The 27137-nt window shown below is 55.3% G+C and overlaps 1 protein-coding gene across 1 annotated transcript in view; it reads right to left on the bottom strand.

The window, feature by feature from the left end:
• The window catches only part of KSR2 (kinase suppressor of ras 2), a 100011-nt gene that overhangs the window by 41532 nt on the left and 31342 nt on the right, over positions 1–27137 (bottom strand). The window contains exons 5-10 of the mRNA XM_014959513.1: positions 23221–23402; positions 7081–7150; positions 6296–6379; positions 3807–3874; positions 3534–3632; positions 2152–2270 (exon numbers count right to left, since the gene is read on the bottom strand). Of these exons, the coding sequence (XP_014814999.1) occupies positions 2152–2270; positions 3534–3632; positions 3807–3874; positions 6296–6379; positions 7081–7150; positions 23221–23402 (622 nt within the window). The remainder of the gene's footprint in view (positions 1–2151; positions 2271–3533; positions 3633–3806; positions 3875–6295; positions 6380–7080; positions 7151–23220; positions 23403–27137) is intronic.

Here is a 27137-nt window from a genome sequence, read left to right as displayed (position 1 = left end):
CCCTTGCCCTTCATTGACACTTCCTAATCAAGGCAAGGACAGAAGCTTCTGCTGCTGCTCTCTGGGGCACACTGCAATGGGCGAGAAAGGACCACCATGAGCAAACGGGGGAGAACCTGACTGGTTATCTTAGATCTGAAAAGGAAAATTGATTTCCCACCTTGGTCATGACCTTGCTACACAACCTGGAGACCCCTCAACAGGGTCTGACCTTCATCAGAACTGAGCGCTCCCATCTCCAGACAGGTGAACCCACGGCAAGATCCCTCCAAGGTTAGAAAATCTACACGAGCCTCCCCCAGAAGGTAATTTTGTCCAAATTGATTAATTTTTAATAGACCATCCTGACACACACGACTACCTTGGAGAGTTAAATTGTTTTTTAAACAGACCATCCTGACACACACGACTACCTTGGATAGTTAAATTATTTTTTACAACACCGAAGCCCACTAACAGTAAGATTTCAATGGTATTAATGGAGAAGAGGGTACCTCTACCTCTAAAGAAATGCTTTTAGAAATGTCAAAGGAAGAAGGGGACCCTGTTGCATAAAACACATTTATAGAGGAAACTTTCACCAGAATGGGAGCGCTCAGGTCAAAGCCAAATACATATATATAGACTTGTACACGTTGTGCTTTGTGCTCTGGTTAGAGAAAAGCTAGGAAAGGTGAAAAGAACGGCATGACAGAGGCAGAAGGAGAAACAGGGTTGATGCCCTTCACACCCAAAGCCTTTCTCAGTGAGCTGAGTCACCTCCCCGGTGCCCTCTAATAAAATGAAACAAATCACCGGAAGGACGGGCACTGAAAAGGAAAACTCTCTATTTCTTTCAGATACCTGCAGCAGCTCTCCAGGTTCAAAAAGCCATTTTCACCACCCCGTAACAAGAGCAACAGAGCAGATCATTGCATCTCCTAAAAGATTTAGGTGTAAAATCTGCATCCTGGAGAGTATCAGTTGGTACCCAGCCTTCGCTGAGAGCCAGAAGATGCTGAGGTCTTGGGACAAGCTGGGGGGGGGTCCTGCCAGGCTTTGGGAAACCAGGGTTTTGATGACCTGTTCCCCATCAAACTCAGGGTTTCCCTTGCTTTGAGCATTTCCAGCCTGCAAACTCCTCACCCTGCCTACCCCAGCACACCTGTGCAGTGCCTGCAGACCTGTCCTAGCTCCTGCCACCTGTCAGAAATTTTCCACCAAAGGCAACGGGCTCTAAATTTCATCAAAAACAACCCCTCGCCATTTTATTGCTATTAATGCAGGGCAGAAGCGAGTGAGCAAGCCAGGTGCGCTCTCAGGTCTGGCTTGACCAGCTTTGCCAGGGACACAATCAAGTTCTGGGCTTGTTTTATTTGTAACAATAAATTCGTTATTGACAGAAGCCTCAGGTGGTAGCGGAGACCTCAAACCACCCCGAATTCACCTTAGATCTGGAGACTGAGAGGCCACCATGGAGCACGACCGGTGGGACACAGGTGATTTTGAAAGTGCTGAGCCCATTTTAATTTTAACAGAAATAAACATACTGGGAAACCCAAGGGGTTCACAGCTCTGCTCATCCTACCTCAACACCAAGCTCACCCTCACTCTGCTCCTTGGATTAGCACCGGTCCACGGGGTTATTCTTTTATAATTTAAGCCCCCAAGCAGGTTTCTAGGCAGCTCCTACCCACACACATCAGTCCCATAGTGGTGGACGGGCCTGGATACCTACAGGCTTGGTCCTGGCAGGTGGCTGAGGGGCTGGGAGATGTTCCATCCTGGGGACAACCCACCGGTCCCCTCCTGCCCCAAACACAAGGTCAGGCCATGGTCCCTCTTGCCCTTAAATTCTCTCTCTTAGAAATTAGTGTCCTAACTGTGCTCCCACCCAGCAAATAGGGTTGATGCTCCCAAAGGACATGCCCTGGGAAGGAGCTCATGCCAGGAGCATCCCAACTGGGAGAGCCAAAAGGCCAACGGGGTGACTCAAGCGACCCAACTTGGGTGTCATTTGAAAATGACACCCGTTTTGACCTGCAAGAACAGCAGCTGCATGTGAAGAACCAGCAAAAGCCACTGATATTTGGCAGGGGGAGGAGTGACATTTGGTCCCCACCATCAGGGGTGGGCACAAAGGGGGTGCTCAGGGCTGGTAGAGCCGCTCACCTTGTTGAGTTTGTTGGTTTTGGGGAGCGTCTGGCTGACGTGCAGGTCCGAGTACCTGGGGGGTTTCCGCAAGGGGTTGTTGATATCGCAGGGCACCGACTCTGTCCGGACTAACCTCGCTGGATGAGGAAGGGAGAGAGGGGAGAAGGGGGATGGAGAGGAAGGGGGAGAGAGATGGAGAGACATCAACGCCTCGGAAGGAGCACGCGGGGTCACCCTGCGCTCGCAAACCGCTCTGGAATCGCTCTCCAGAGCAATTCCCTGTGGCAACTCCAGCTGCTCGGCTCCTGGCCTGGGATGGCAGCCAGCCTTCGGGCTCCCCCCTGCACCCAGGCTCCAGCCAAAACCCCCAGGCTTTAGGACCCCCACGGTGGGATGCAAACTGCACCCTTTTTCCCCCCGCCAAGGGGCTGCAATTCGGGGAGGCTCAGCAGCCGCCACAGCCACCCCATGAGCTGGGGTTGGGGAAGGAGGGGAGGTCAGCCGGCATCAGGAGGAGGCACCATCCTCTTCCTCGCCGCAGCTTTTTGGGGCGAGGGGAAGGAGCTAGCTCAGAGCATCCTTCTCTTGGCAGGGTGGGCTTTTTTGGGGGGAGAAAGCCAGCCTACAGCCCAGGGGAGTCAGGAAGGGGCTGGCTGCCAGGTAACCTGTTTAAAGCTTTTTTATGGGGCGGTGGGGGGGTTTCACTGATGCTGAGACCACACTCCATGCTCCCGTGGCTAAAACACACAGTGGGCAGCTCCAGCTCTTCCAACATCACAGACAGGAACCATCAACCCCAATCCTGGTCCCCCCGGCAGCGCGGGATGCTGGCTTTGTAGCAGCTCAGAGGATGATGGAGCTGGGGAGGGGGGGGTGTCTTCTGCCCCTTCCACCCCCATTTGCTGCAAAAGCCAGGGCACGGGGGGTCGGAGTGGGGGCTGCAAAATTACTCCCCCCGGGAGCCTTGCGAGGTGCCACCAGCGCAACGCCCCACAGTTAAACCACCGAGCGTGGGTTTGGTGGGATTTAATAGACAATAACGGCTTTAAGAGCTCAAAATCCAAGGCAAACGTAATGGGAAGCATTTCCCTGAGGCGGTCACAGTCCTCTGGCCGTCGGGGGGGGCCAAAATCTGGAAGGAAAGAGGTGGGAAGCGGCGCCCGTCGGTCCTGCTGCAAAGTTCTCCCTCCTCTGCGGACGTGAGGAAGGAACGGGGCTCTCCCCGGAGGAGAGCGGGATTCAAGGCAGCTCCCAAAGCACCGGGAGCATCCTCGGGGGGAAGGCCACGTCCCCGTTGGTGGGGGGGGACCCCCCATGCCCCACCAGCACCACGGGAGGGTCCCCCGCGTCCGCCCTGAGCTCTCGAGGGTCGCAAAAGGGCTAAAACCTGTGGCACTTACCCCGTGCGGTGGGGAATCTGAAAAGAAAAGGAGGCAGGGGGAGGGTGGGTGGAAGTGGTTTGCAATGCAAATCTGCCTCGCCCCGAACGGCTCGTCTCCCTACAAGCGGAAAAAACGGTGGGTAAAATTTTCACAGAGCGCCCAAAAGCGGTTCGGGAGCCTTCGTCCCGGCCGGCAGCGAGGGTCGGGCTCCCGAATCGCCCCGGGGGGCTTCTGAAAGTTTTACCTGGCGGCAACATCCACGGAGGCAGAAGGGGGAAGAAAGGCCCTTACCTCCGCGGTGGATGATCAGCAGGTGACACGGAGGGGCCTCTTTGGTGCATTTGTTGTGGCACTTGAGCCTGGCAGGGGACAGAGAGAAGGTGTGAGAAGGGAGGATGAGGAGGATGAGGAGCATGTCCTGAGTAACATGCTCTAGCTCTAGGCAATCCTGCTTCAGCAGGGGAGTTGGACTAGATGATCTCTATGGTCCCTTCCAACCCTAAAAATTCAGAGCATCACGGTCTGGCCGGAGGGATGTGGCTCGGAGCAGGGAGCATCGCTGCAGCCCCAGGGAGACCCTTTTTCCACCCAGGAAGGTGACTCCATGTAATATCTCAGTTACACACAACTCCTGGGCACTCGCTGCCTGAGCGCACCCGTGGGGGCAAACCTTCCCAGATCCCTGTCCTCAGGAAGACCCACGATTCCCAAATCCGGGCAGTGAGCACAGGGATAAGAAGTGATGGGGGACGCACATCCTGGGATGCACATCCCAGAGCATCAGGGCTGTTGGCTGGGGGGAGGCAGGGGCTGCACCCCCTTGGCAAACGAGAGCCATGGTGGGGTCCATCCGTCCCGATGGAGGGGCATGGGGACCCCCAAACCCTTTCTCTGTCGGCTGGGGGGCACCAGGCACCCACCAGCCAGCCCCAGAATGCCCAAAATTGTAATTTCTGCCAAGTCCAGATGAAATATAAGGAGCAGAGACCCACACTGGGGGGAAAAGTCATTTCCCCCCCGACCAACGCCACTTTATGCTTAATTAAATTCAAGGGCAAGCGGAGGGGAAGGAAGCGGCTGCCCTGGCCCCCCTCTTTGGCTCCCGATGAATCTCTGCCATTGTGCCCTCCCTCCTGCCTTTATTACCAGGACATTTAACAAAAATAATGAGAGCATTTACGACTAGGTTGAATATTCTGCAGAGCTTTGCCTGGTTTCGCAGAGCCGGGGCAGGAGTCTGTGGAGGGCTTCACCCCCGGGTCATGCATATAGGCATAAGCAGGCTCCCGCCGCCCCCAAACCTTCCCCTTCCTTCTTAATTAGGGATGGAAACGAGTCCCGGGCTCACGCTCTGCCACGACAGGCCCCGGCGGAGCGGGGAGAGCCACGGGGGGAAAGGGAAAGAAGAAGAAAGGATTTGAAAAAAAAAAACAAAGGGGGAAAAAAAAAAAAGACGGCGGCTACAAGTCAATGAGCTGGGTAATGAAAATTCAGGAGCCGAGCGTGTTGGCTTTTATTACAAAGCCATTCCTAGAGGGAAAGGCAGAGATTAATTCGGTATACGAGGCTTGGGGGGAGATTTGGGGGCTGTTTGTTTGTTTTACCTGCTTGTTCCCCTCCTTTTTCTGGGAAAAGCAGCGCCAGGGCCAGGTAGCTACGGCATAGCTGGCAAATCTAAATACTTCATCTGCTGAAATCTCTAACAACCAGGGAATTTATTTGCTCTTTTCTGAGCGACTACGGGCAGCAGAAGGGACACAGAGCCAGAGCATCCCTCCAGCCCCGGGCAGGCAGAGCAGGCAGGGACTGCGGGCAGCAAAGCCTCCAGCTGCTCGAGCGTTGAAGGCAATAAGAATCGCCACTTTAAAATACATATATTTGATAATATCGCTTCCAGAAAAACCCTCGCCAGCTGCAGAGTAACCAGGCATTTCTTGCCCGGGTTTAAAATCCCAATTTGCTAACTCATCAGCATTTAATCAACGGCAACAGCGATCGTTATGGCTTCATAGCTCGGGCTAACTCAGTTACCCGCAGACGATCGGCGTGTTCCCAGCTCTCGTCCCTAGAAAAGGCAATCCTGTCTCCAGCAGCAGCTCCACTAAGTGCTGATGGCTGCACGATACCCTGGAAGAGCTGGGCTCCGATGGATTTAAAGCACCACAAGCAGCCCCAGCCCCTGTCTCCCTATCTTTTTCCAGTCCTGCCCCATTTTACAGGCCCCTTTCCTCTGCACCGCAGCTTAACTGCGGGTTTGGGGCGGGTTGGCTCCTCGTTGCCACAAGATTGCCAGGAAACAGAGGGGCACGAGGCTTTTGCTGCTGGGAAAAAATAGAAGATACAGCCCAAGGCTGTGGGCAAAACCCATCCGATGCCTGGTGCTCCCCATGCCCTTGTCCGAGCCGCTTTCAGCCTCTGGTCCAGAGCATCCATCACCCCATCTCCTGTAATTCCACACCTAACCCTATAAGGTGGGCATCCAAAGCTGTGCAGAGGAGGGCAGGGAGTGGGGAGGCTGCCAGGATCTGGCTCACAGCTCTGGTGGGAGCAGAGCCGAGGTCTGGCAGGCAGCATCGACCCCACTCCCATCCCCAGCCCCATTTTGGGGTGTTCTTTCCCCCAATTTTACATCTCATTAAAGCTTCCTGTAAGGATGAGCTGGAGAGAGGCTGGTTGGTCTCCCCGTGCCCAAATTCCTGCCCATTTCTACCAGCAAAACCCCAGTTACCCCCCTCACAACGTCAGAGAGTGACACACACAGCTCCAGCCCCGCGCCGTACTTGCAGTTTTTGCATTTTAAGCCGAACAACATTCCTTTCCCGCAGACGGTGCAGGTCTGAGACATCCAGTACTTGGTGGAAAACCTGTGGAGAGAAACATAGAGAGATGAAGCCGCGTCACCCCATCTGTGCTCCTGAGTGGAACATCTCCCGAGCCGCACTTATCTACTGAGCCCTGATTTATCCTTCCCTTGCTGCCTCAAACAGTGCTGCAGGTGTGGAGGCATCTTTTTAGGGATGCCAAAGCACAAATCTGAGACACTCTTTGGTTACAGAGAAGGGCCAAAGAGGGTCCAAGCTGGCCAGGATGGCCATTAGCTACTGGTTCCCCGGCTTTGCCCAGCCCCAGCTGTGGCCAGAGCCCCCAAAACACCTCCCAGCCCTGGGGACCCCAGTCTCCAGCCCGCTGGGGAAGCATCTGCCCCATCAAACAGCAGCACCGAGGCTATTTCTAGTGCTTTTCCTCCTCAAGGTAGATATGGAAGGGCAATAATCCGGAGATGAGAAATTTGCTGCAGGTTGGCAAGGTCATGGATAATACACGGCTTTTATTGATAGCGACTCAAGCTTTATCTAAACCAAATCTGAACTGAAATGGAATTTAAATGGGCTTCTGGGATAGTGCGGCTCAGCCTGAACTGAAATGGAATTTAAATGGGCTTCTAGGATAGGGTGGGAAACAGGGGAAACAGCCCTGAGCCCCCCATCCCGGGCCAGAGATGGAGAGGGAGATGCTCATCCCCCAAGATAAGGGGAGGGGGGGGGATTCCCCCGGTGCCGCGTACCTGTGTTTTATCGAGTTTCCTAGATCTCGACGGGGGATCTGCGGGGACCAGCGAGGCACTGACAGCGTATCTGTGGGGAGAGGAGAGAGAGGGGAGACCATCAGGTGGTAATAACGGAGAGAGCTTTTGGGGAGAGGAGCAAAGGACCAAAAAAAAAAAAAAAAATTTGATTTGCCTGATATTTTCCCTTAGAGATGTCCCTTAGAGATGTCCCTAGAGATATCAGCTCCCTTTCTGAAAAGGAAGGGGCTTTTTGCTTGAGTCTGCAGGGAACCAGGGTCTCCTGCCCCACCATAACAGCCCCCAGGACCCAGTTTGAGCCAGGGGGAGAGGAGGGAGGTGATGCACCCACCCCCACGGGAGCTGTGGGTGCACACGGAGTGGGATCACAGAGCTATCGGAGCCACGTCAGGACATCCAAACCCGACAGGGAGAACGAAGCCGAAACGGCAACTGCATCACTTATTAATAAGACATCACGTCTCGCGGTCGCGGCTGAGCACAAAGCCAAGCGCCAGCCGCTCGGAAGGCAATTTAACTCGTGTTCAAATAGAGGAGAAAAGTAAAAAGCAGCCTCGGCGCTCTCCTTCGGAGGGAAAAGGAGGGAGAAAGGGTAACGGGACCTTGGCTGGCTAAGGAAAAAGAGATAAGTTCATTAGTGCCGGCTGGAGCAGGCAGGTAATTAGCAGCACAGCACCGGCTCCACATCCCCCTTCAGCCTCAGCAAGGGCAGAGACTCCCCCTCCTCCTCCTCCTCCTCCTCCTCCTCCTCCTCCGGGCCCGGCGTACCCCCCCCCCTCCTCCTCCTCCTCCTCCTCCTCCTCCTCTTCCTCCGGCCACGGGAAAGGTGCTTCCCTGTGGGATGCTCGGCCCCAGGGAGGGGATCGGTGCTGGGATGGGAGGCTGGATTTTCGGGAAGGGCTTGGAGAGGTTTCCTGGGCACGGGCAACCAGCCCCGGGGCAGCAGAGCCCGGCCGTTTGCCCAGGACACCAGCAAATCCCTGGTTAAACACACTGCCCATATCATCCCTTCCGAGCCGGGGAGAAGCACTGTTTGCTTTCATATCCCATTTTAATATAGCGGGCGGGCGGGTGTTTTAATTGCGCTCCCTTTCTGAAGGTTACATTTACATGCTGCTCCCCGCACAGGGAAAGGGTGAAAGGCTTGGGAGCATCCGAAAAACCAGCCGTTTTCCAGTACCTCCTGCCCACAACCGCAGCCCGGCCGTTTGCCCAGGACACCAGCAAATCCCTGGTTAAACACACTGCCCATATCATCCCTTCCGAGCCGGGGAGAAGCACTGTTTGCTTTCATATCCCATTTTAATTTAGCGGGCGGGCGGGTGTTTTAATTGCGCTCCCTTTCTGAAGGTTACATTTACATGCTGCTCCCCGCACAGGGAAAGGGTGAAAGGCTTGGGAGCATCCAAAAAACCAGCCATTCTCCGGTACCTCCTGCCAGCAGCTGTGCCAGCTCCTGCTCTTACTCCACCACCTCGGTCCCCATCACCCCTTGGGCAGAGCTGGTAATTAAGACGTTGAAAGACTATGAAGTTAATTAAGGTAATTGCTGCCCCCAGCCCTGGGTTGGGTGTTTTACACCAATATTTCAGGTTGGATATTAGGAAACATTTCTTTACTGAAAGGGTTATCCAGCATTGGAATGGACTGCCCAGGGAGGTGGTGGAGTCACCATCCCTGGAGGTATTTAAGAAACGTGTAGACATGGTTCTTCAGGGCATGCTCTAGTGCCCAAGATTACTGGTTTGTGGTGGGGTACTGTGTGGGTGGGTGATGGTTTTTGGTTTGGTGGTTGTTGTTGTGTGTTTAGGTGGTGGGTGGTGGTTTGTGTTTTTTTGTGGATTTTTTTTGTGGATTTTTTTTTTTGGTGGTTGGACTCGATGATCTCTGAGGTCCCTTCCAATCACTACGATTCTGTGATTCTGTGATTTTTAACCCACACTTCTCACCAGCCCTTGAGACAAGGGCTCCTGGACCAGCATCCCTTCCTCTACCCCCATATCTGCATCCCAGGGATGTGCACAATCCCTGGGGACGATGCTCTGAAGAGCAGGACCACTCCACACACAAGTGCTATTCCCCCCAAAAAACCTCATTTCCTCGTCAGTAAATCCCATTACACAAATAAATCTCCCCCTCCTCAACACCGGTCCTTGATGAACTAAACACCCGGGCAAGAGCAGCTCCTCTCCCAGAATTAAATTACAACCTCCGCTTTATCAGCCACAATTTATTTCCACTAACTTTCAGCTGGCCTCAATTAAATCCTGCCATCCCAGGGAGGGGGAGAGGGGACGTAGGCAAAGACGGCTGAGCCTTTTAATTACTTTCTAAATGCGCTCACTGCAAAAATGTATTAAAGTGTATCGGGGATTTTAACCTCCCAACAAAAATGAGACCTACGTGATTCATGGCTAATTAAGTTCATTAGAGGGAGCGATACATGAAGGATCGCGGCGGTGAACAATAGACCGGGCTGTTGGCAGGAGAGAAAACAAGCAAAGCCGGGCAGGAGGGCAGGGAAAGAGCCCCCCCACTGCCACGGGGAACAGCCCCAGGGGTTTGGGGGGGCTTTGAAGTTAATTGGTGATTCTCCCCTTTAACCTGTGCATAGGGGATGCTCACCCGGAGCCACGCAACGTTAAATCGGGGTGATGCCCCCCCAAGGGAATGTGGAGATGCCACAGCCTCCCCCCCAGCAGAGGATGAATATCCTCATCAAAAACCCTAAATTGCCACAATTAGAGGCGATTGCAAGGAAAAAAACAAAACCCAACCCTCGTGGCCACGGGAGCGTGTCTCACTGCTGCGGGGTGGGGGGAGGCTTTGGCACAGGGACTCTGTGATAGAGAAGTGCCCGAGCTGCCCCCCCGGCAGCAGGATAAGTTGACCCTCAGGAGCTTTGAAGCGAGACAGCCGGCTGCCCTCCCCCTCCATCCCTCCATCCCCCCGCTGCTGGCAGCCCCCCGCCCCCCGACTAACGACCCCGAGCTGCCCCGCACCGATTGATGTCTCCTGACCCCCCCCCGCCCGGGTGTCAGTCATTACTTAGACATTTATCACCGGCAACCTCCTTTACGACTTGAAAATCAGAGCTCTCTCAGTCATCATTCCCCTCGCACGAGTGTGTGATGGCCCTTTTAGGATATTTTTTCCCCTCTCCTCCTTCCCCAGGGAAGGATGCAGCTGGTACCCACTGAGCATCCCATGGGGAACTGCTCCCAGCCGAGCACCCATCCCTTTCCTGCCTCCCCATCACCTGGAGGAACCATCTGTGGCCAAACCCTGCTCCCCAACATCATGAGGGGATGTTCTAGGATATTTTTTCCCCTCTCCTCCTTCCCCAGGGAAGGATGCAGCTGGTACCCACTGAGCATCCCACTGGGGACCCCTCCTGGCTGAGCATCCATCCCTTTCCTGCCTCCCCATCACCTGGAGGAACCTTCAGAGGCCAAACCCTGCTCCCCAACATCAAGAAGGGGAATTTTAGGCTATTTTTTGCCTTCTCCTCCTTCCCCAGGGAGGGATGCAGCTGGTACCCACTGAGCATCCCACTGGGGACCCCTCCTGGCTGAGCATCCATCCCTTTCCTGCCTCCCCATCACCTGGAGGAACCTTCAGAGGCCAAACCCTGCTCCCCAACATCAAGAAGGGGAATTTTAGGCTATTTTTTGCCTTCTCCTCCTTCCCCAGGGAGGGATGCAGCTGGTACCCACTGAGCATCCCACTGGGGACCCCTCCTGGCTGAGCATCCATCCCTTTCCTGCCTCCCCATCACCTGGAGGAACCTTCAGAGGCCAAACCCTGCTCCCCAACATCAAGAAGGGGAATTTTAGGCTATTTTTTGCCTTCTCCTCCTTCCCCAGGGAGGGATGCAGCTGGTACCCACTGAGCATCCCACTGGGGACCCCTCCTGGCTGAGCATCCATCCCTTTCCTGCCTCCCCATCACCTGGAGGAACCTTCAGAGGCCAAACCCTGCTCCCCAACATCAAGAAGGGGAATTTTAGGCTATTTTTTGCCTTCTCCTCCTTCCCCAGGGAGGGATGCAGCTGGTACCCACTGAGCATCCCACTGGGGACCCCTCCTGGCTGAGCATCCATCCCTTTCCTGCCTCCCCATCACCTGGAGGAACCTTCAGAGGCCAAACCCTGCTCCCCAACATCAAGAAGGGGAATTTTAGGCTATTTTTTCCCCTCTCCTCCTTCCCCAGGGAAGGATGCAGCTGGTACCCACTGAGCATCCCATTGGGCCAAGCAGCCATCCCTTTCCTGCCTCCCCATCACCTGGAGGAACCATCAGAGGCCAAACCCTGCTCCCCAACATAATGAGGGGTTTTTTTAGGATTTTAGGCTATTTTTTCCCCTCTCCTCCTTCCCCAGGGAAGGATGCAGCTGGTACCCACTGAGCATCCCATTGGGCCAAGCAGCCATCCCTTTCCTGCCTCCCCATCACCTGGAGGAACCATCAGAGGCCAAACCCTGCTCCCCAACATAATGAGGGGTTTTTTTAGGATTTTAGGATATTTTTTCCCCTCTCCTCCTTCCCCAGGGAAGGATGCAGCTGGTACCCACTGAGCATCCCACTGGGAACTGCTCCCAGCTGAGCACCCATCCCTTTCCTGCCTCCCCATCACCTGGAGGAACCTCCTGCTCCCCAACATCATGAGGGGGTGTTCTAGGATATTTTTTCCCCTCTCCTCCTTCCCCAGGGAGGGATGCAGCTGGTGCTCACTGAGCATCCCACTGGGGACCCCTCCTGGCTGAGCATCCATCCCTTTCCTGCCTCCCCATCACCTGGAGGAACCTTCAGAGGCCAAACCCTGCTCCCCAACATCAAGAAGGGCAGTTTTAGGATTTTCCCCTCTCCTCCTTCCCCAGGGAAGGATGCAGCTGGTACCCACTGAGCATCCCATTGGGCCAAGCAGCCATCCCTTTCCTGCCTCCCCATCACCTGGAGGAACCATCGGAGGCCAAACCCTGCTCCCCAACATCAAGAAGGGGAGTTTTAGGATTTTCCCCTCTCCTCCTTCCCCAGGGAAAGATGCAGCTGGTACCCACTGAGCATCCCATTGGGAACCGCTCCCAGCCGAGCACCCATCCCTTTCCTGCCTCCCCATCACCCGGAGGAACCTTCAGAGGCCAAACCCTGCTTCCCAACATCAAGAAGGGGAGTTTTAGGATATTTTTTCCCCTCTACTCCTTCCCCAGGGAAGGATGCAGCTGGTACCCACTGAGCATCCCACTGGGAACTGCTCCAGGCCGAGCACCCATCCCTTTCCTGCCTCCCCATCACCTGGAGGAACCTTCAGAGGCCAAACCCTGCTCCCCAACATCATGAGAGGGTGTTCTAGGATATTTTTTCCCCTCTCCATCTTCCCCAGGGAAGGATGCAGCTGGTACCCACTGAGCATCCCACTGGGGACCCCTCCTGGCTGAGCATCCATCCCTTTCCTGCCTCCCCATCACCTGGAGGAACCTTCAGAGGCCAAACCCTGCTCCCCAACATCAAGAAGGGGAATTTTAGGCTATTTTTTCCCTTCTCCTCCTTCCCCAGGGAGGGATGCAGCTGGTACCCACTGAGCATCCCATTGGGCCAAGCAGCCATCCCTTTCCTGCCTCCCCATCACCTGGAGGAACCATCAGAGGCCAAACCCTGCTCCCCAACATAATGAGGGGTTTTTTTAGGATTTTAGGATATTTTTTCCCCTCTCCTCCTTCCCCAGGGAAGGATGCAGCTGGTACCCACTGAGCATCCCACTGGGAACTGCTCCCAGCTGAGCACCCATCCCTTTCCTGCCTCCCCATCACCTGGAGGAACCTCCTGCTCCCCAACATCATGAGGGGGTGTTCTAGGATATTTTTTCCCCTCTCCTCCTTCCCCAGGGAGGGATGCAGCTGGTGCTCACTGAGCATCCCACTGGGGACCCCTCCTGGCTGTGCATCCATCCCTTTCCTGCCTCCCCATCACCTGGAGGAACCTTCAGAGGCCAAACCCTGCTCCCCAACATCAAGAAGGGCAGTTTTAGGATTTTCCCCTCTCCTCCTTCCCCAGGGAAGGATGCAGCTGGTACCCACTGAGCATCCCATTGGGCCAAGCAGCCATCCCTTTCCTGCCTCCCCATCACCTGGAGGAACCATCGGAGGCCAAACCCTGCTCCCCAACATCAAGAAGGGGAGTTTTAGGATTTTCCCCTCTCCTCCTTCCCCAGGGAAAGATGCAGCTGGTACCCACTGAGCATCCCATTGGGAACCGCTCCCAGCCGAGCACCCATCCCTTTCCTGCCTCCCCATCACCCGGAGGAACCTTCAGAGGCCAAACCCTGCTTCCCAACATCAAGAAGGGGAGTTTTAGGATATTTTTTCCCCTCTACTCCTTCCCCAGGGAAGGATGCAGCTGGTACCCACTGAGCATCCCATTGGGCCAAGCACCCATCCCTTTCCTGCCTCCCCATCACCTGGAGGAACCTTCAGAGGCCAAACCCTGCTCCCCAACATCATGAGAGGGTGTTCTAGGATATTTTTTCCCCTCTCCATCTTCCCCAGGGAAGGATGCAGCTGGTACCCACTGAGCATCCCACTGGGGACCCCTCCTGGCTGTGCATCCATCCCTTTCCTGCATCCCCATCACCCAGAGGAACCTTCAGAGGTCAAATCCTGCTCCCCAACATCAAGAAGGGGAGTTTTAGGATATTTTTTCCCCTCTCCTCCTTCCCCAGGGAAGGATGCAGCTGGTACCCACTGAGCATCCCACTGGGAACTGCTCCAGGCCGAGCACCCATCCCTTTCCTGCCTCCCCATCACCTGGAGGAACCTTCAGAGGCCAAACCCTGCTCCCCAACATCATGAGAGGGTGTTCTAGGATATTTTTTCCCCTCTCCATCTTCCCCAGGGAAGGATGCAGCTGGTACCCACTGAGCATCCCACTGGGGACCCCTCCTGGCTGTGCATCCATCCCTTTCCTGCATCCCCATCACCCAGAGGAACCTTCAGAGGTCAAATCCTGCTCCCCAACATCAAGAAGGGGAGTTTTAGGATATTTTTTCCCCTCTCCTCCTTCCCCAGGGAAGGATGCAGCTGGTACCCACTGAGCATCCCACCAGGGACTCCCTGGCTGAGCACCCATCCCTTTCCTGCCTCCCCATCACCCAGAGGAACCTTCGGAGGCCAAACCCTGCTCTCCAACTTCATGAGGGGGTTTCCCCTCTCCTCCTTCCCCAGGGAAGGATGCAGCTGGTACCCACTGAGCATCCCATGGGGAACTGCTCCCAGCCGAGCACCCATCCCTTTCCTGCCTCCCCATCACCCAGAGGAACCTTCGGAGGCCAAACCCTGCTCCCCAACATCATGAGTGGGTGTTCTAGGATATTTTTTCCCCTCTCCTCTTTCCCCAGGGAAGGATGCAGCTGGTACCCACTGAGCAGCCTACTGGGGACCCCTCCTGGCTGAGCATCCATCCCTTTCCTGCCTCCCCATCACCCAGAGGAACCTTCGGAGGCCAAACCCTGCTCCCCAACATCATGAGTGGGTGTTCTAGGATATTTTTTCCCCTCTCCTCTTTCCCCAGGGAAGGATGCAGCTGGTACCCACTGAGCAGCCTACTGGGGACCCCTCCTGGCTGAGCATCCATCCCTTTCCTGCCTCCCCATCACCCAGAGGAACCTTCGGAGGCCAAACCCTGCTCCCCAACATCATGAGTGGGTGTTCTAGGATATTTTTTCCCCTCTCCTCTTTCCCCAGGGAAGGATGCAGCTGGTACCCACTGAGCAGCCTACTGGGGACCCCTCCTGGCTGAGCATCCATCCCTTTCCTGCCTCCCCATCACCCAGAGGAACCTTCGGAGGCCAAACCCTGCTCCCCAACATCATGAGTGGGTGTTCTAGGATATTTTTTCCCCTCTCCTCTTTCCCCAGGGAAGGATGCAGCTGGTACCCACTGAGCAGCCTACTGGGGACCCCTCCTGGCTGAGCATCCATCCCTTTCCTGCCTCCCCATCACCCAGAGGAACCTTCGGAGGCCAAACCCTGCTCCCCAACATCATGAGTGGGTGTTCTAGGATATTTTTTCCCCTCTCCTCTTTCCCCAGGGAAGGATGCAGCTGGTACCCACTGAGCAGCCTACTGGGGACCCCTCCTGGCTGAGCATCCATCCCTTTCCTGCCTCCCCATCACCCAGAGGAACCTTCGGAGGCCAAACCCTGCTCCCCAACATCATGAGTGGGTGTTCTAGGATATTTTTTCCCCTCTCCTCTTTCCCCAGGGAAGGATGCAGCTGGTACCCACTGAGCAGCCTACTGGGGACCCCTCCTGGCTGAGCATCCATCCCTTTCCTGCCTCCCCATCACCCGGAGGAACCCTCAGAGGCCAAACCCCGTGCCCCAACACCATGATGGTCCCCAATGCCACCCATGGATCCCTGCAGAGGATCAGGGGATGCCACCCTCCACCCACACCCCCCAAAACCTCGGCGCTTTCCCTCTCCACAGCACCTGGCAAAGGTCAGGGCTCCTGCTCTGTGCGGCACAGCTCATCCTTGAGTCAACAGCCCGCGCTTGACGGGATCAGATGTGCGGGGAGGAGAGCAGGGAAGGGGGGAAACCGCCCGGGCGGAGGGTGACAGCCGCCTCCGGCACGTCTCTGACAGCCGACACGGGAGAGGAGCCCCCGCCGCCCGGCTGCCCGGCGGTGACAGGCAGCTGTGACAGCCACCACTGGTCCCTGAGTGGCACCCGTGCGCCTCGGAGGTGACGGGGACCGGGGGATGCTGCCTGGGCCGTGACGCCCTCCTGGCCCCCGCTGCCATCCCGACAGCTCCCCCCGTGTCTTTCAGCTGCCGGGGCGGATGTTTTGCCTTCGCTCCCCCTGCCTGGGCATCTCCTGCATGGAGAAGAGCAGCCAGAGCTCCCTTATTTTATTTATTTGGGGTGGATCAGGAGGGCAGCGATGCCCTCAGCAAGCCCCAACACCCAATACACCATGAGCATCACCCAGGGCTGGCAGCCTTGCCGTACCAGACCAACAGGGACCATGTTTTGGCACGCTATCCCCCTCTCTTCATCTCCTGGCACCTTTTCTGGATGCCCAGGGAACTGGTGTGAACACGTTATCCATCACGGTGACAGCCCAATAAACAAACCCTCCTCCTCTTACTACAGCAAACGGCGTCAGGCGACGTTGGCATTATGAATGGGACGGATAAAATCGATGGAAGTGGACTTGGAAAGCATCCCGGGATGAATCACCACAAAGCCAGGAGACTTTGTGCTTGTCTGTTGATGTCCTACAGGCCCGTGTCTACCCTGGGCAGCCACCAAAATTCTCCTAGTGCTGGCCCCGTGATGGTTTAAGTCCCTCTGAGAGATTATGGGGGCACACTGGAGTGAAGCCTCCTCCCAAAACAGCCCGACAGTCACCTGGATGACAACCATGACAGCTACGGTGTCAGGGGGATCTCTACCACCCCATGCCCAGGCAAAAATCACAGCCTGGGGACCATATCACAATGGTGACAAGGGATGCCAGCAGTGGTGGCTGCCCACCTGGTCCCAACTGGGGAGCCAAAGACACCACTGAGCTGCTCCGCAGCAACGGGTGCACCCAAGGATGCAAAGTCCCTTCATGAGACACCTTGGTTCCTTGCTTTAGCTGTTTTTAGGGCCAAAATAGGGTGGGAGAGATGTCCAAACAGCTCAGCAAAGGGAGCTGCAGCAAACCCTGGAGCAACAGCACCGGCAGCTTCCTATCCCTACGATGTAAAATCCATGCAGGTTTCAAGCTAAAAAGGGAGTCCACCTGCCCCCTCCCCACTGGTCCATGTGGCAAACGTTCTGCCCGCAATCACGGCCAGGCCCAAACCCAGCCACAGCCCCAGGGTGTCCCCGCTGCGGGATGATCTGGCGGGAGGGAACGGACCCCCAGCCCTCACCCAGGGGATGGTCCGAAGCAGCCCAAGGAGGCAGAGCTCGAGTAAGGACAGCAGAGTCACTTTATAATCCCAGCAGTTCCTCTTCGCGGCGTGAGCCCAAGGAGGCAGAGCTCGAGTAAGGACAACAGAGTCGCTTCATAATCCCAGCAGTTCCTCTTCACAGCGTGACAATCACAGAGTCACAGAATCTTCTAGGTTGGAAGGGACCTTAAAGATCATCTTGTCCAACCGTCAACCTAACTTTGACAAAAATAGACACCCACACAACAAACAAAAAGCAACACCATCACTAAACCATATCTCCCAGCACTACATCAACCCGTCTTTTGAACACCTCCAGGGATGGGGCCTCAGCCACCTCCCTTGGCAGCCCATTCCAATGGCTGATGACCCTTTCAGTGAAGAAATTTTTCCTAATATCCAGCCTGAACCTCCCCTGGTGTAACTTGAGGCCATTTCCTCTTGTCCTGTCGCCTGTGACTTGAGAAAAGAGACCGACCCCCCCACCTCTCTACACCCTCCTTTCAGGTAGTGGTAGAGAGCAATGAGGTCTCCCCTCAGCCTCCTCTTCTCCAGGCTGAACACCCCCAGCTCCCTCAGCCTCTCCTCATAAGACTTGTGCTCCAGACCCCTCACCATCTTTGTTGCCCTTCTCTGGACTCGCTCCAGAATAGGAAATATCCTATTTATACAGCTGAAATGTCATGTCCAGCCGCTTTGCTGCCTTAAATAGTCCCATTGTGATTCCCAACCCTCCTTCCCAGATCGCAGCCTTGCGGGGTCAATCAGGCTTGCCCAGACAAAGCTGTATTCTTCGGCTCCGCTGCCGGGGTAGGGAACCCTCCTCCTGCGCCTCGCTGCTGGCTGGAGCCAACAGATGGATGGTGAGGCAGCCAGCTGTGGCCAGATGGGAGCTCCCAGCCAGGCTGCCAACACGGCTGTGAAGTGCTTGTGCTGGCAGCAGGACAAATTCAGGGAGGAGACAACCCACTGATGGTCACAAAGACACGATGTCCTGCTCGGGAAGTCCCCCACTGAAGGAGGTGAGGGCTGGGAGAGCGTTTCAGAGTCGTCTCTTCCCTACGAAACCACCCCCAGCATCGAGGATGGGATGTCTGTGGGGAAGGGCCGTGGTCAACAACCACAAAGGCACCCTCAATATCAAGCTCTTGAGTCCGGCCTGGTCCTTTCCAGCAGAAAGGATGGATTTAGGAGTCCTAGATTCATAGAATGGTTTGGGTTGGAAGGGACCTTAAAGATATTGAGTTTCAATTCCCTGCCATTGGCAGGGACACCTCCCACTAGGGCAGGTTGCTCAAAGCCCCATTCCCAACACAGGGCTTGATCCACTGGACATTACCTTGAACCCTCTCCACCAGCTGTACCTACCCAATGCCAGCCCTTCAGGGGGATCTTTCACAGATGCTGAGGAAGTGACAGCCCTTCAGGGGGATCTTTCACAGATGCTCAGGGGCTGAGGAAGTGCAAAGAGCTCTGGTGACATCTCAGCAACTTGGAGCTTGCTTGGCCATCACTGGTTGACCATCACCCAAGCCCCAGGTAGGCACACAGCTGGGATGCTTCCCAAGGGTAAGGTCAGCACCATAAACTGCAAAGTCCTTGGTCAAAAGCCAAGAGGCAGAGCCAGGACTGGGATCTGGGAGAAGTGACCCACCAGGGACATGGACAGAGCAGCACCAAAGTCAACTGTGGATGCAATGGAGCTGATGAACAGGACTGGGACGATGTACCCAGCTGGGAGCTGAGGAGAGGGGAGGTAGGCATCACCAGAGACCACATTAAACCAGCCATGATCGGTTCTTCAGGGACAAGGTGAAGGGTTTGAGTGGTCACTGCTCATAACTCCACGAACCAGGGATTGCTTCATGACTTGTGCTCCCAGGCCACAGAAACAGCTTCTCCACTGTGTGCTTCAGGAAGGTGTTCAGCAACATCCCTGAATGAGGAAGCCTCACACCCAGCTTCAGTTTGTGGGTCACTGGGGACAGGCAATGGGTTCTTCTCTCCTGGTACACACAAGGTCTTGGTTTGGGTTGTGTTGGTTGCTCCTTTCCTTCTGGAGGGCTGGACACCCACTGGAGGAAGGGCAGCAGCAAGGACATTCCCCACACAGCCACGTGCCCAGGTGCTCATTTTTCTGTCCTAGCAGCCTTTTCTTCTCCTTCCCTTCCACAACTTTTTGTTTTAAATAGTCCAGGATGGAAATGACATTGTTGGCCCATCCTGGAGAACACCAAGCAGGTGACCTGATCTGGATGCACAGGGTGACAGTGCTCTGCAGGGAGAGGGACAGGCAGAGGGCACAGCCCAGGAGCAATGCCAGCCACCTCCAGGACACTCAGGTCACGGAGATGCAAACAGGACCTACTAGGCATGAGCCTTTACAATAAAAAAGGGAAGATTCAACCTGATTTCTGGGGCTTGTAGCCAAGTCACGGGGTCTTGAGTCCTAAATCCTATTTCAAAGTAACAACACGTCTCTTGGTGGTCACTTGTTCACCAGGAGTGACCAGATGGACTAAGAGAAGGTCCTGGATGGAGCCAGACAAACCATCTTCTGTCCCTCAGCCATAGGGCTGGGCTATTTCAGGGCCAAGGTAGAGTTCAAAGACACTCAAAAAGTCTTTACTTCCCCACTTCTGCTTCCCCTCCAAGGGCTGCTAAGGAAAAAATTTTAATTCAAAACCAAAATTCATGGGGATTCTGGCCCTGTGTGAAGGGGACTTTCGCTCTCCAGCAAAATCTGTGCTGCAGGAGAAAGTGGCTCCTTCTGCAGCTCACTGCCAGCCCTTGAGCTCCCAGCTTCTGTGTCTGTGAAAATCTATTCCCATCAGGGCAAATCGGCTGTTAAAAATAAGAGAGAAGCATCCAGACACGCATCCCATCAAGGACCAGAGATGATACAGATGGGAGCGTGCTCCTGCCACAAGCAGCAAGACGCGCTGGCTGTTGAAAAGAGATCATCGAGAGACAGCCGGGGTCTCGCCAAGCTCCTCTCCTGCATCTCAATCCAACAACAACAACAACAGTTTCTGGTTTCAGTGCTTAGGGAAGTAATTCCACATCAATCCAGAGCATACCAGGTTCTGCCGGGCCGATCCCACAGGAGAAACAAGGGAAGAGGCGTTTTCCTTGTTAAAAGCTGAAGCATCCATGGTGCTACATGGTCATAGGGATGGGTTATTGTGGAGAACTTGGCCGCCAAACTGCATCCGTGCCTCGAGGATGGGGATGTGGATGGGGAGGTCGCCTGGATGGGGGGTGGGCATGATGGAGCCCCATGGAGCTCATCCAACAGCGCATGGGAAACCCATTGCACTCAAAAGGTAAGGAGAAATAGTGGCACTCCAGGAGATCATAGAATCACAGGACGGTTTGGGTTGGAATGGACCTAAAGACCATCCAGTGCCACCCCCTGCCCTGGGCAGGGACACCTCCCACCACACCAGGTTGCTCCAAGCCCCCTCCAACCTGACCTTGAACCCCTCCAGGGATGGGGCAGCCACAGCTTCTCGGGGCAACCTGGGCCAGGCTCTCACCACCCTCCCACCAAACAAGTTCTTCCCCACAGCTCAGCTCCATCTCCCCTCTTGCAGGGTCAAACCCTTCTCCAGGCTGAACCCCCCAACTCTCTCAGCCCCCGCTCCCAGCAGAGGGATCTCCAGATGGGGCGAGGTGTCACCCCCAAACCATGACCAGCGCTTCTCATAGGACCCACAAGTCCTGGTACTTTAGGTCAGCAAGAAAAGCCACAAGAGGAGAGCAGGGCACCTGAGGACATGCAAAGTACCATGTCCCGAAGCAGGGGAAGCCACCCATGTCCCATAACAGGACCATCAGGCGTGGAGAAAGCTGCAGAGATATCTACTCCTCCCCACAAATAAGCGAATTTCTGCAGTTCTTGGCATAACTCATCTTCTCACCATGAGGTAACGAACCCTGGCATCAAGCTCCATGAAACCCCATCTCCCTCCCTGCGGGGCCACGCTCAGCACCCGGCTGCCCCGTGCAGGATGCAGCCGCTCTTCCCACAGCATCACACAACAGAAAACCACCGTGGAAGCACAAAAAAAACCCCGGGATGCAGCTCGAGGACAAGGCCAGCAGCACAGAAATGATGCAGAAACACAAGAGAGCCAGAAAAAAATGCAATCTAGTGGGATTTTTTTTTTGCCTTGCACCACATTTTCCCCACGGGTCCCCGGGAGCGAGGGATGCTGAGTGCATGGATGCCGGTCCTGCAAGGACCAGAGGGTTTCACTGGTGCTAAGACCTCTCAACCGGGTGGTGCAAACAAGCCCCTCTTCTTCACGGCTCACATCTAGCCCAGAAAACAAACATTCCCAGCAGCCAAGAAAGCTGCTGAGGACCGAGGGAAACGAGAAGAGACACCTCTCCAGCAGCGTTAGTCACTTGATAGCCCATCACTTCTCATTGCCTCACGTTCCTGCGATGCCACGTTACATCAGGGTATCACGCCACGGGATTTCATCCAAGGCGGATGCGTGAGGAAACCTAATGCAAGGAGACACAGCAGGGGTTTTGCCCAGAATGGGTTTAATATCTTGGTTTCTGGTCTGCCAGTCCCCAGCGTTCCAGGCTGCAAGTCAAACTCAGCCGATGCCAGGGTAGGGTGGATATCAATGCTAAAGTACCCCCAGCTCCAGGCAAATCCTGCTGGAGCCAGTGAGAGTTGGGTGGTTGGACATCTCTAGAAAAAACATCACCTGCCCCCAGAGCTCCTGCCAGGTCCCACTGTCCCCAAAAGCCAAAGAAAGGGGAGCAAAAGGATGCCAGGAGCGGGCTTGAACCTTCAGTGATCCCAAACAGCAGCTGATTGGCTTAAAAAAAAAATAAATGAAGAAAGAAATCATGAGGCTTTTGCCTTGCAGATGGCTGGGCAAGGCATGGCAGCGGGGATGCAGGCAGGGTGAAGGAGCTGCCCCATCACACTGGTACCCAGCACCTCCAAACTGATGCTCAAGTCCCAGTAAGAAGGAAAACCTGCCGGTGCCGAGGGGCAGGGAGGGCTACAAGAGCCAAGCAGTGAGAACAACTTGAACAACCCCAATACGAGCCAGAAAGACCACATTTTGGGAAAGCAAATAAGGGAAAAGTCTGGGGAGGGGAAGGTGGCAGAAAACCAGGCTGGATATGGAGTGGGAAGAAGTTTTCCAGCTGAGCAGCAGGAGGCAAGGGGAGCTCGCCCTCCCCACCACAGCTCTTGGCTTGCAAATCCCTCCCAGCAGCTGCCACGCGTTTACTGGGAGGGTTTTGTTTAGGCTGGGAGTCACACCCGGCTCGTAAAAGCTTCAATTCCTGCCCTGAGTCAGGGCAACCAGTCCAAGACTGGGAAATAAGGGTCAGGCTGCTTCTCCCCAGCCGGCAGCAACGCCCATTCCAAATAAAAAGACTTTAGAGCAACCAGCAAATAACAACTTTGAACATGAAACAGGGCCTGGTATGAGCGTCAATCATAAAATCATAGAATGTTTTGGGTTGGAATGGACCTAAAGATCATCTAGTTCCAACCCCCCTGCCCTGGACAGGGACACCTCCCACCACACCAGGTTGCTCCAAGCCCCCTCCAACCTGCCCTTGAACCCCTCCAGGGATGGGGCAGCCACAGCTTCTCGGGGCAACCTGGGCCAGGCTCTCACCACCCTCCCACCAAACAAGTTCTTCCCCACAGCTCAGCTCCATCTCCCCTCTTGCAGGGTCAAACCCTTCCCCCTTGGGCTCCCCTCCATGATCAAGAGTCCCTCACCATCTTTCCTGGAGCCCTCTGAGGGACTGGAAGAGGCTCCAAGGTCTCCCCAGAACCTTCTCTTCTCCAGGCTGAACCCGCCCAACACTCTCAGCGCCCCCTCCCAGCAGAGGGGCTCCAGCCCTCCCAGCATCTCCGGGGCCTCCTCTGGCCCTGCTCCAACAGGTCCATATCCTTCTTGTGCTGAGGACTCCACAGCTGGACGCAGTACTCCAGGCTTCTATTTGCCCAGAAGCACCCACATATCTCCAAACCCTGATGGGAGGCACCTGCACAAGGGCTTGGCCAACATCCTCCAGGCCATTGATGCACGGGCATCAATGCTTCCTAGGGTCATACCTTCTGCTTGGCATCAACCATCACCCACCCCATGGAAACGGGACCTGAAGGGAGGGTTACTGGGACTTACTTGCTGAGAAGGTGGCTTCGGTGTGGACAGGAGGGGTGGAGGGGAGGAAAGGGGGGTACCCCACGAAGAAGGAGCGCAGGGAGCGCTCGGAGAGGAGCGGGGAGCGCTGGGCGGGGATGTTCTCGCAGCTCCCCACGCTGTTGTGGATCTTGAGGTTCAAGGGCTTGTTCTTCTTCTTGACTCTGGAAGAAAAAGGGAGAAGGAAAAAAATTAGAAAAAAGTGAAGGGCAAGAAACACGGGGAGGTGATCCATCCTCCCCAGGGACCTGCATCTCCCACCGCCCCGGGTCCCCGCAGCGCCCAGGGGCATCTGGTCATGCCAGCCGGTAGGAAATGACAGCCCTGCGCTCACCAGCCCGCTTTAGCAGACGAAAATTAAACCACCCTCTAATAAGTTAATTGTTTCCTCACACAGGAAAAGCTGCTGCTGCCTTTAGGGGGGCTGTAACGACTTCTTTGGGTGCTCCGGGCTCGGGGATGGGGGAAACAATTGCCTCCAGCCCAGTCTGATGGAACAACCCTCCTGCTTAGAGTCCGTGGGGGTCATTGAACCGGCAGCCCCATGGCCAATGTTGGCCATACCGTGCCCTGCCAGGGGGATCTAAGTTACCCCTGACCCTAAACCCCCAGCCCCTAAAGCAAATCTGCAAAGCACCAAGGCGAGGAGAAGCCTGGTGGCTCCCAAGGCTGGTCCGACCCCTCCATCGCTGCCTCTTGATCCCAACCGTTGACCCCAACAGCGTCTCCACTGAAGCCCCCGGTGCGGTTCCCCCCACCATAGGCATGGCCCCAGCTCCCCACGAGCTCTTGGCCCCAAGCGTTTCCTGCAACGCAGTGATTAGCCACTAATCTCATTTTTTTTCCACCCATAAATCAGTTCCAGACCAAATATTTACTGCGAGCATCATTTCCTCGCCAAGCAGGGCCGGTGACAGCTCTCATTATTAGGAAGGATGAGTGATTTTGGACAGAGGGATATTTTTCTCTCTCCCTTGTTTCTTTAGAAAACAACCCCCCCAAAAAAAATTAATTTAATAAATACACAAAAACACCATGATTTAACCGGCCACCGATCTCACTGTGGCCTTGGTCCCTTTTCCCTGTCCCAAAGGAGGGGGAGCAGGGACTGGAGCCCGGAGAGGAATAGGATGCTGCAACAGGAGCATCCTCAGCCAGAGCAAGTCCCCTGCCATAGAGGGGTCACAGGGTGTCCTGCTGCAAGCACCCCGACGTTAGGGATCCCCGAGCTGCAAAGTCACCCCAAGAGGCAAAGTGGTTCCTCTGCTTCCCTGCAATCTCCCCTTGGCTGCTCCAAAGTGCCCCTGAGGCACAACCCCTAATTTGGGGACAAGGTACCTGAGGTGCCAGCAGGGCACGGAGCAAACCCCTCCCTGATGTGGAAACCAAAGACCTTTTTGGGGCTGCTTGTGTAAAAAGAGGGTCAACTACTGCCCTTGCAGCATGGGCTCAGAGCAGGGGTGCAGGATGCGGCCATAGGTGCCACATAAGGGACTTGCTGCCATGTGGGGTGGTCACAGCCCGCTCCTCGCCAGCCTCCTACATCCACCCATTGGCATTGTAGCATCCCAGAGTGAAACTGGGATGGTTGCCCTTGGCCTTACACCAGTAATGCTCCCCCCAGACCAGTATGGCAATAACCATCCCAGTGGGGAACACCTCCTTGTCCATCAGGACATCCTCCCCAAGGGCTTTGCAGGGGTAGATAGTTTGGGGAATGCTATTTCACAGAATCTTCTAGGTTGGAAGGGACCTCAAAGATCATCTTGTCCAACCGTCAAAAGAATTCACAGAATCACTCAGTTTGGAAAAGACCCTTAAGATCTTTAAAAGACGCATCGAGTCCAACCATTCAGACCACCCCCGGCACCACCCGTGCCCATCTCAGCCTACGTGAGGAGCACCAGGACAGGGATGATACCCAACAGCCACCTACTGACAGGACACTCACAACAGCAGGGGACAGGCTTTGGCCAGCGACTGTGCCAGCCCGACACAGGACGTGGCCACCACCCTTTGGGAGAGACTAACCCAGGGTTGCACCATCCCAGCCTTGCTGCAAAAGCCTTTCCTCCTCCACAGCACTAAACTGCTCCTAAATTAGGCTTTCTCCACTCCTGGGGTGAAAGGGCTCTCTCTTCTCAGGTGGTCAGCAGAGATAAGGGTGGTGGCCATACCCTCTAACCTCCACCAGCCTCAACTTCCAGTTCCCAGGAGCAGTTTCACCCGTCTCTAGCCAACGTTTCCCCCTCATTTACCCAGGGCAGCATCACTCTGGGGGATAAAAGCACGTGCTGGAAATTCATCACGGTCCTTCCAGCATAAACCCACCCCAGCACAGCTTGTACCCCAGCACACCAGGGGCAGGGAGAGCTCCCTCCTATGTGCCAGGCTCCGATGGGCATCACCCCTTTGCCAGGCATCTCCCCTCAACAGGGTCCCAAACCCAAGGAGGACAGTAGAATTAAAAATAGGGGACATTTAAACAAACAAACAAGGAAGAGCATCAGCTTCATTCAATTTTCCATAGAGGTAGAGCCCCAAGACGGCCCTCCCCTCCATCCTGGATGGGGGCCAGGCTGGACCTCGCTGCTGGGGCTCTCAGACAAACAAGCCCCAGCCTGATCAGGAGGAACCAGCAAAGTCCAGCCCACGATACCAACCGGACTCGCTTCGATGCTCGGGAGGGCTCAGCCACACTAATCCCCCCATTAAGTACCAGTTCATCCTTCTCCAGAAGCTGGCAGGTTCTCAGCTGCTCGGCTGGGGAGGCGAGGCGGGGGGAGGGAGGGTTGGAAAAGGCGAGCACTCCCCCTAAAACATCCCAGTGATTATCCAGCGACGCTGATGGAGGAGCCAAGGCGGCAGAAGGGAAAGCTCAGCTCGGCAGAGCCGTGGAAGGGGTTATTTAGATGGTGGTGATACCTCCTGGCCCCCGGGAAGGACCATTTTCTTCCAGTCACAGCTGGGCAACTGCCGAAATGAGACTCCAGCCCGCGCCGGGGGAGGCTGCGAGGCACCGGGGGAGGGGGACGGGGAGCTAGTTATATACCAACTGCTTTTTATTTTGGCTTTAAAGGGTTTATGGGGAGGAAAGAGGATGATGTGCAGTCCTTGAAGTCCCCCAGACCCCCAGGGATGGCAGGAGACGTGCCACCAGAGAGACAAAGGCTCCTTTCCTGCCAGATTCAGAGCAGATCCCCAAATCTGAACATTCTAACTGATTTATTATTTTTTTTTGCCACTCTGGGAACCTCAGGACCCCTCTCCCTGCTCATCCCAGCCCCATCCCTGCAAAGCCAGGCAGCCCCAGGGGCTCTGTGAGCACCGAGCACCCCTCACTGCAGGGTGCTGGGCTCCCCCACAACGAGACAGGGGTCAGACCCTGCCCCACACAGCCCTGGGCTCCCCAAACCCTTTCCAAGGCCACCAGTTCTCAGCCCTTCCCCCTTTGCAAGCCTCATGGCTGCTCCTGGACCTGCAGACCCTCCCCAGAAGCCCCCATCCTCCACTCCGTTACCTCTCACCCTCCTCATGACCCCAAAAAATGTCGTTTTAATCCATGCTGTCCCCATACATCTGCTGGGGAGGACACCAGACACAACAACCCCCCCCACCCAAGCCCCCCCAAAAACGGAGTTCACAGGGCTCATTGCAGCATTTGGATGCTCAGGAAAATCGCTGTTGCTCACCGGGAGCGATTTCACAGGCAGACAGGTAAATGCCAACTATTAGGGACGTAATTTCACACAAGAATTTGCTAAATATATGATGATGGTTTTGAAAAAGAAAAAAAAAAAAAAAAAAAAAAAGCCAAATTCCTCAGTTCTGTGATTCAGGCTCACCGTTTGTGCTGATGCACACAGCTTTATCCCGCTGCAGGGAGTCGTAGCCGTGCT

This window comes from Calidris pugnax, unplaced genomic scaffold, assembly GCF_001431845.1.
Source record: "Calidris pugnax isolate Ruff unplaced genomic scaffold, ASM143184v1 scaffold413, whole genome shotgun sequence".
NCBI lineage: Eukaryota > Metazoa > Chordata > Aves > Charadriiformes > Scolopacidae > Calidris > Calidris pugnax.
This window is presented reverse-complemented; position numbering and strand designations above follow the sequence as displayed.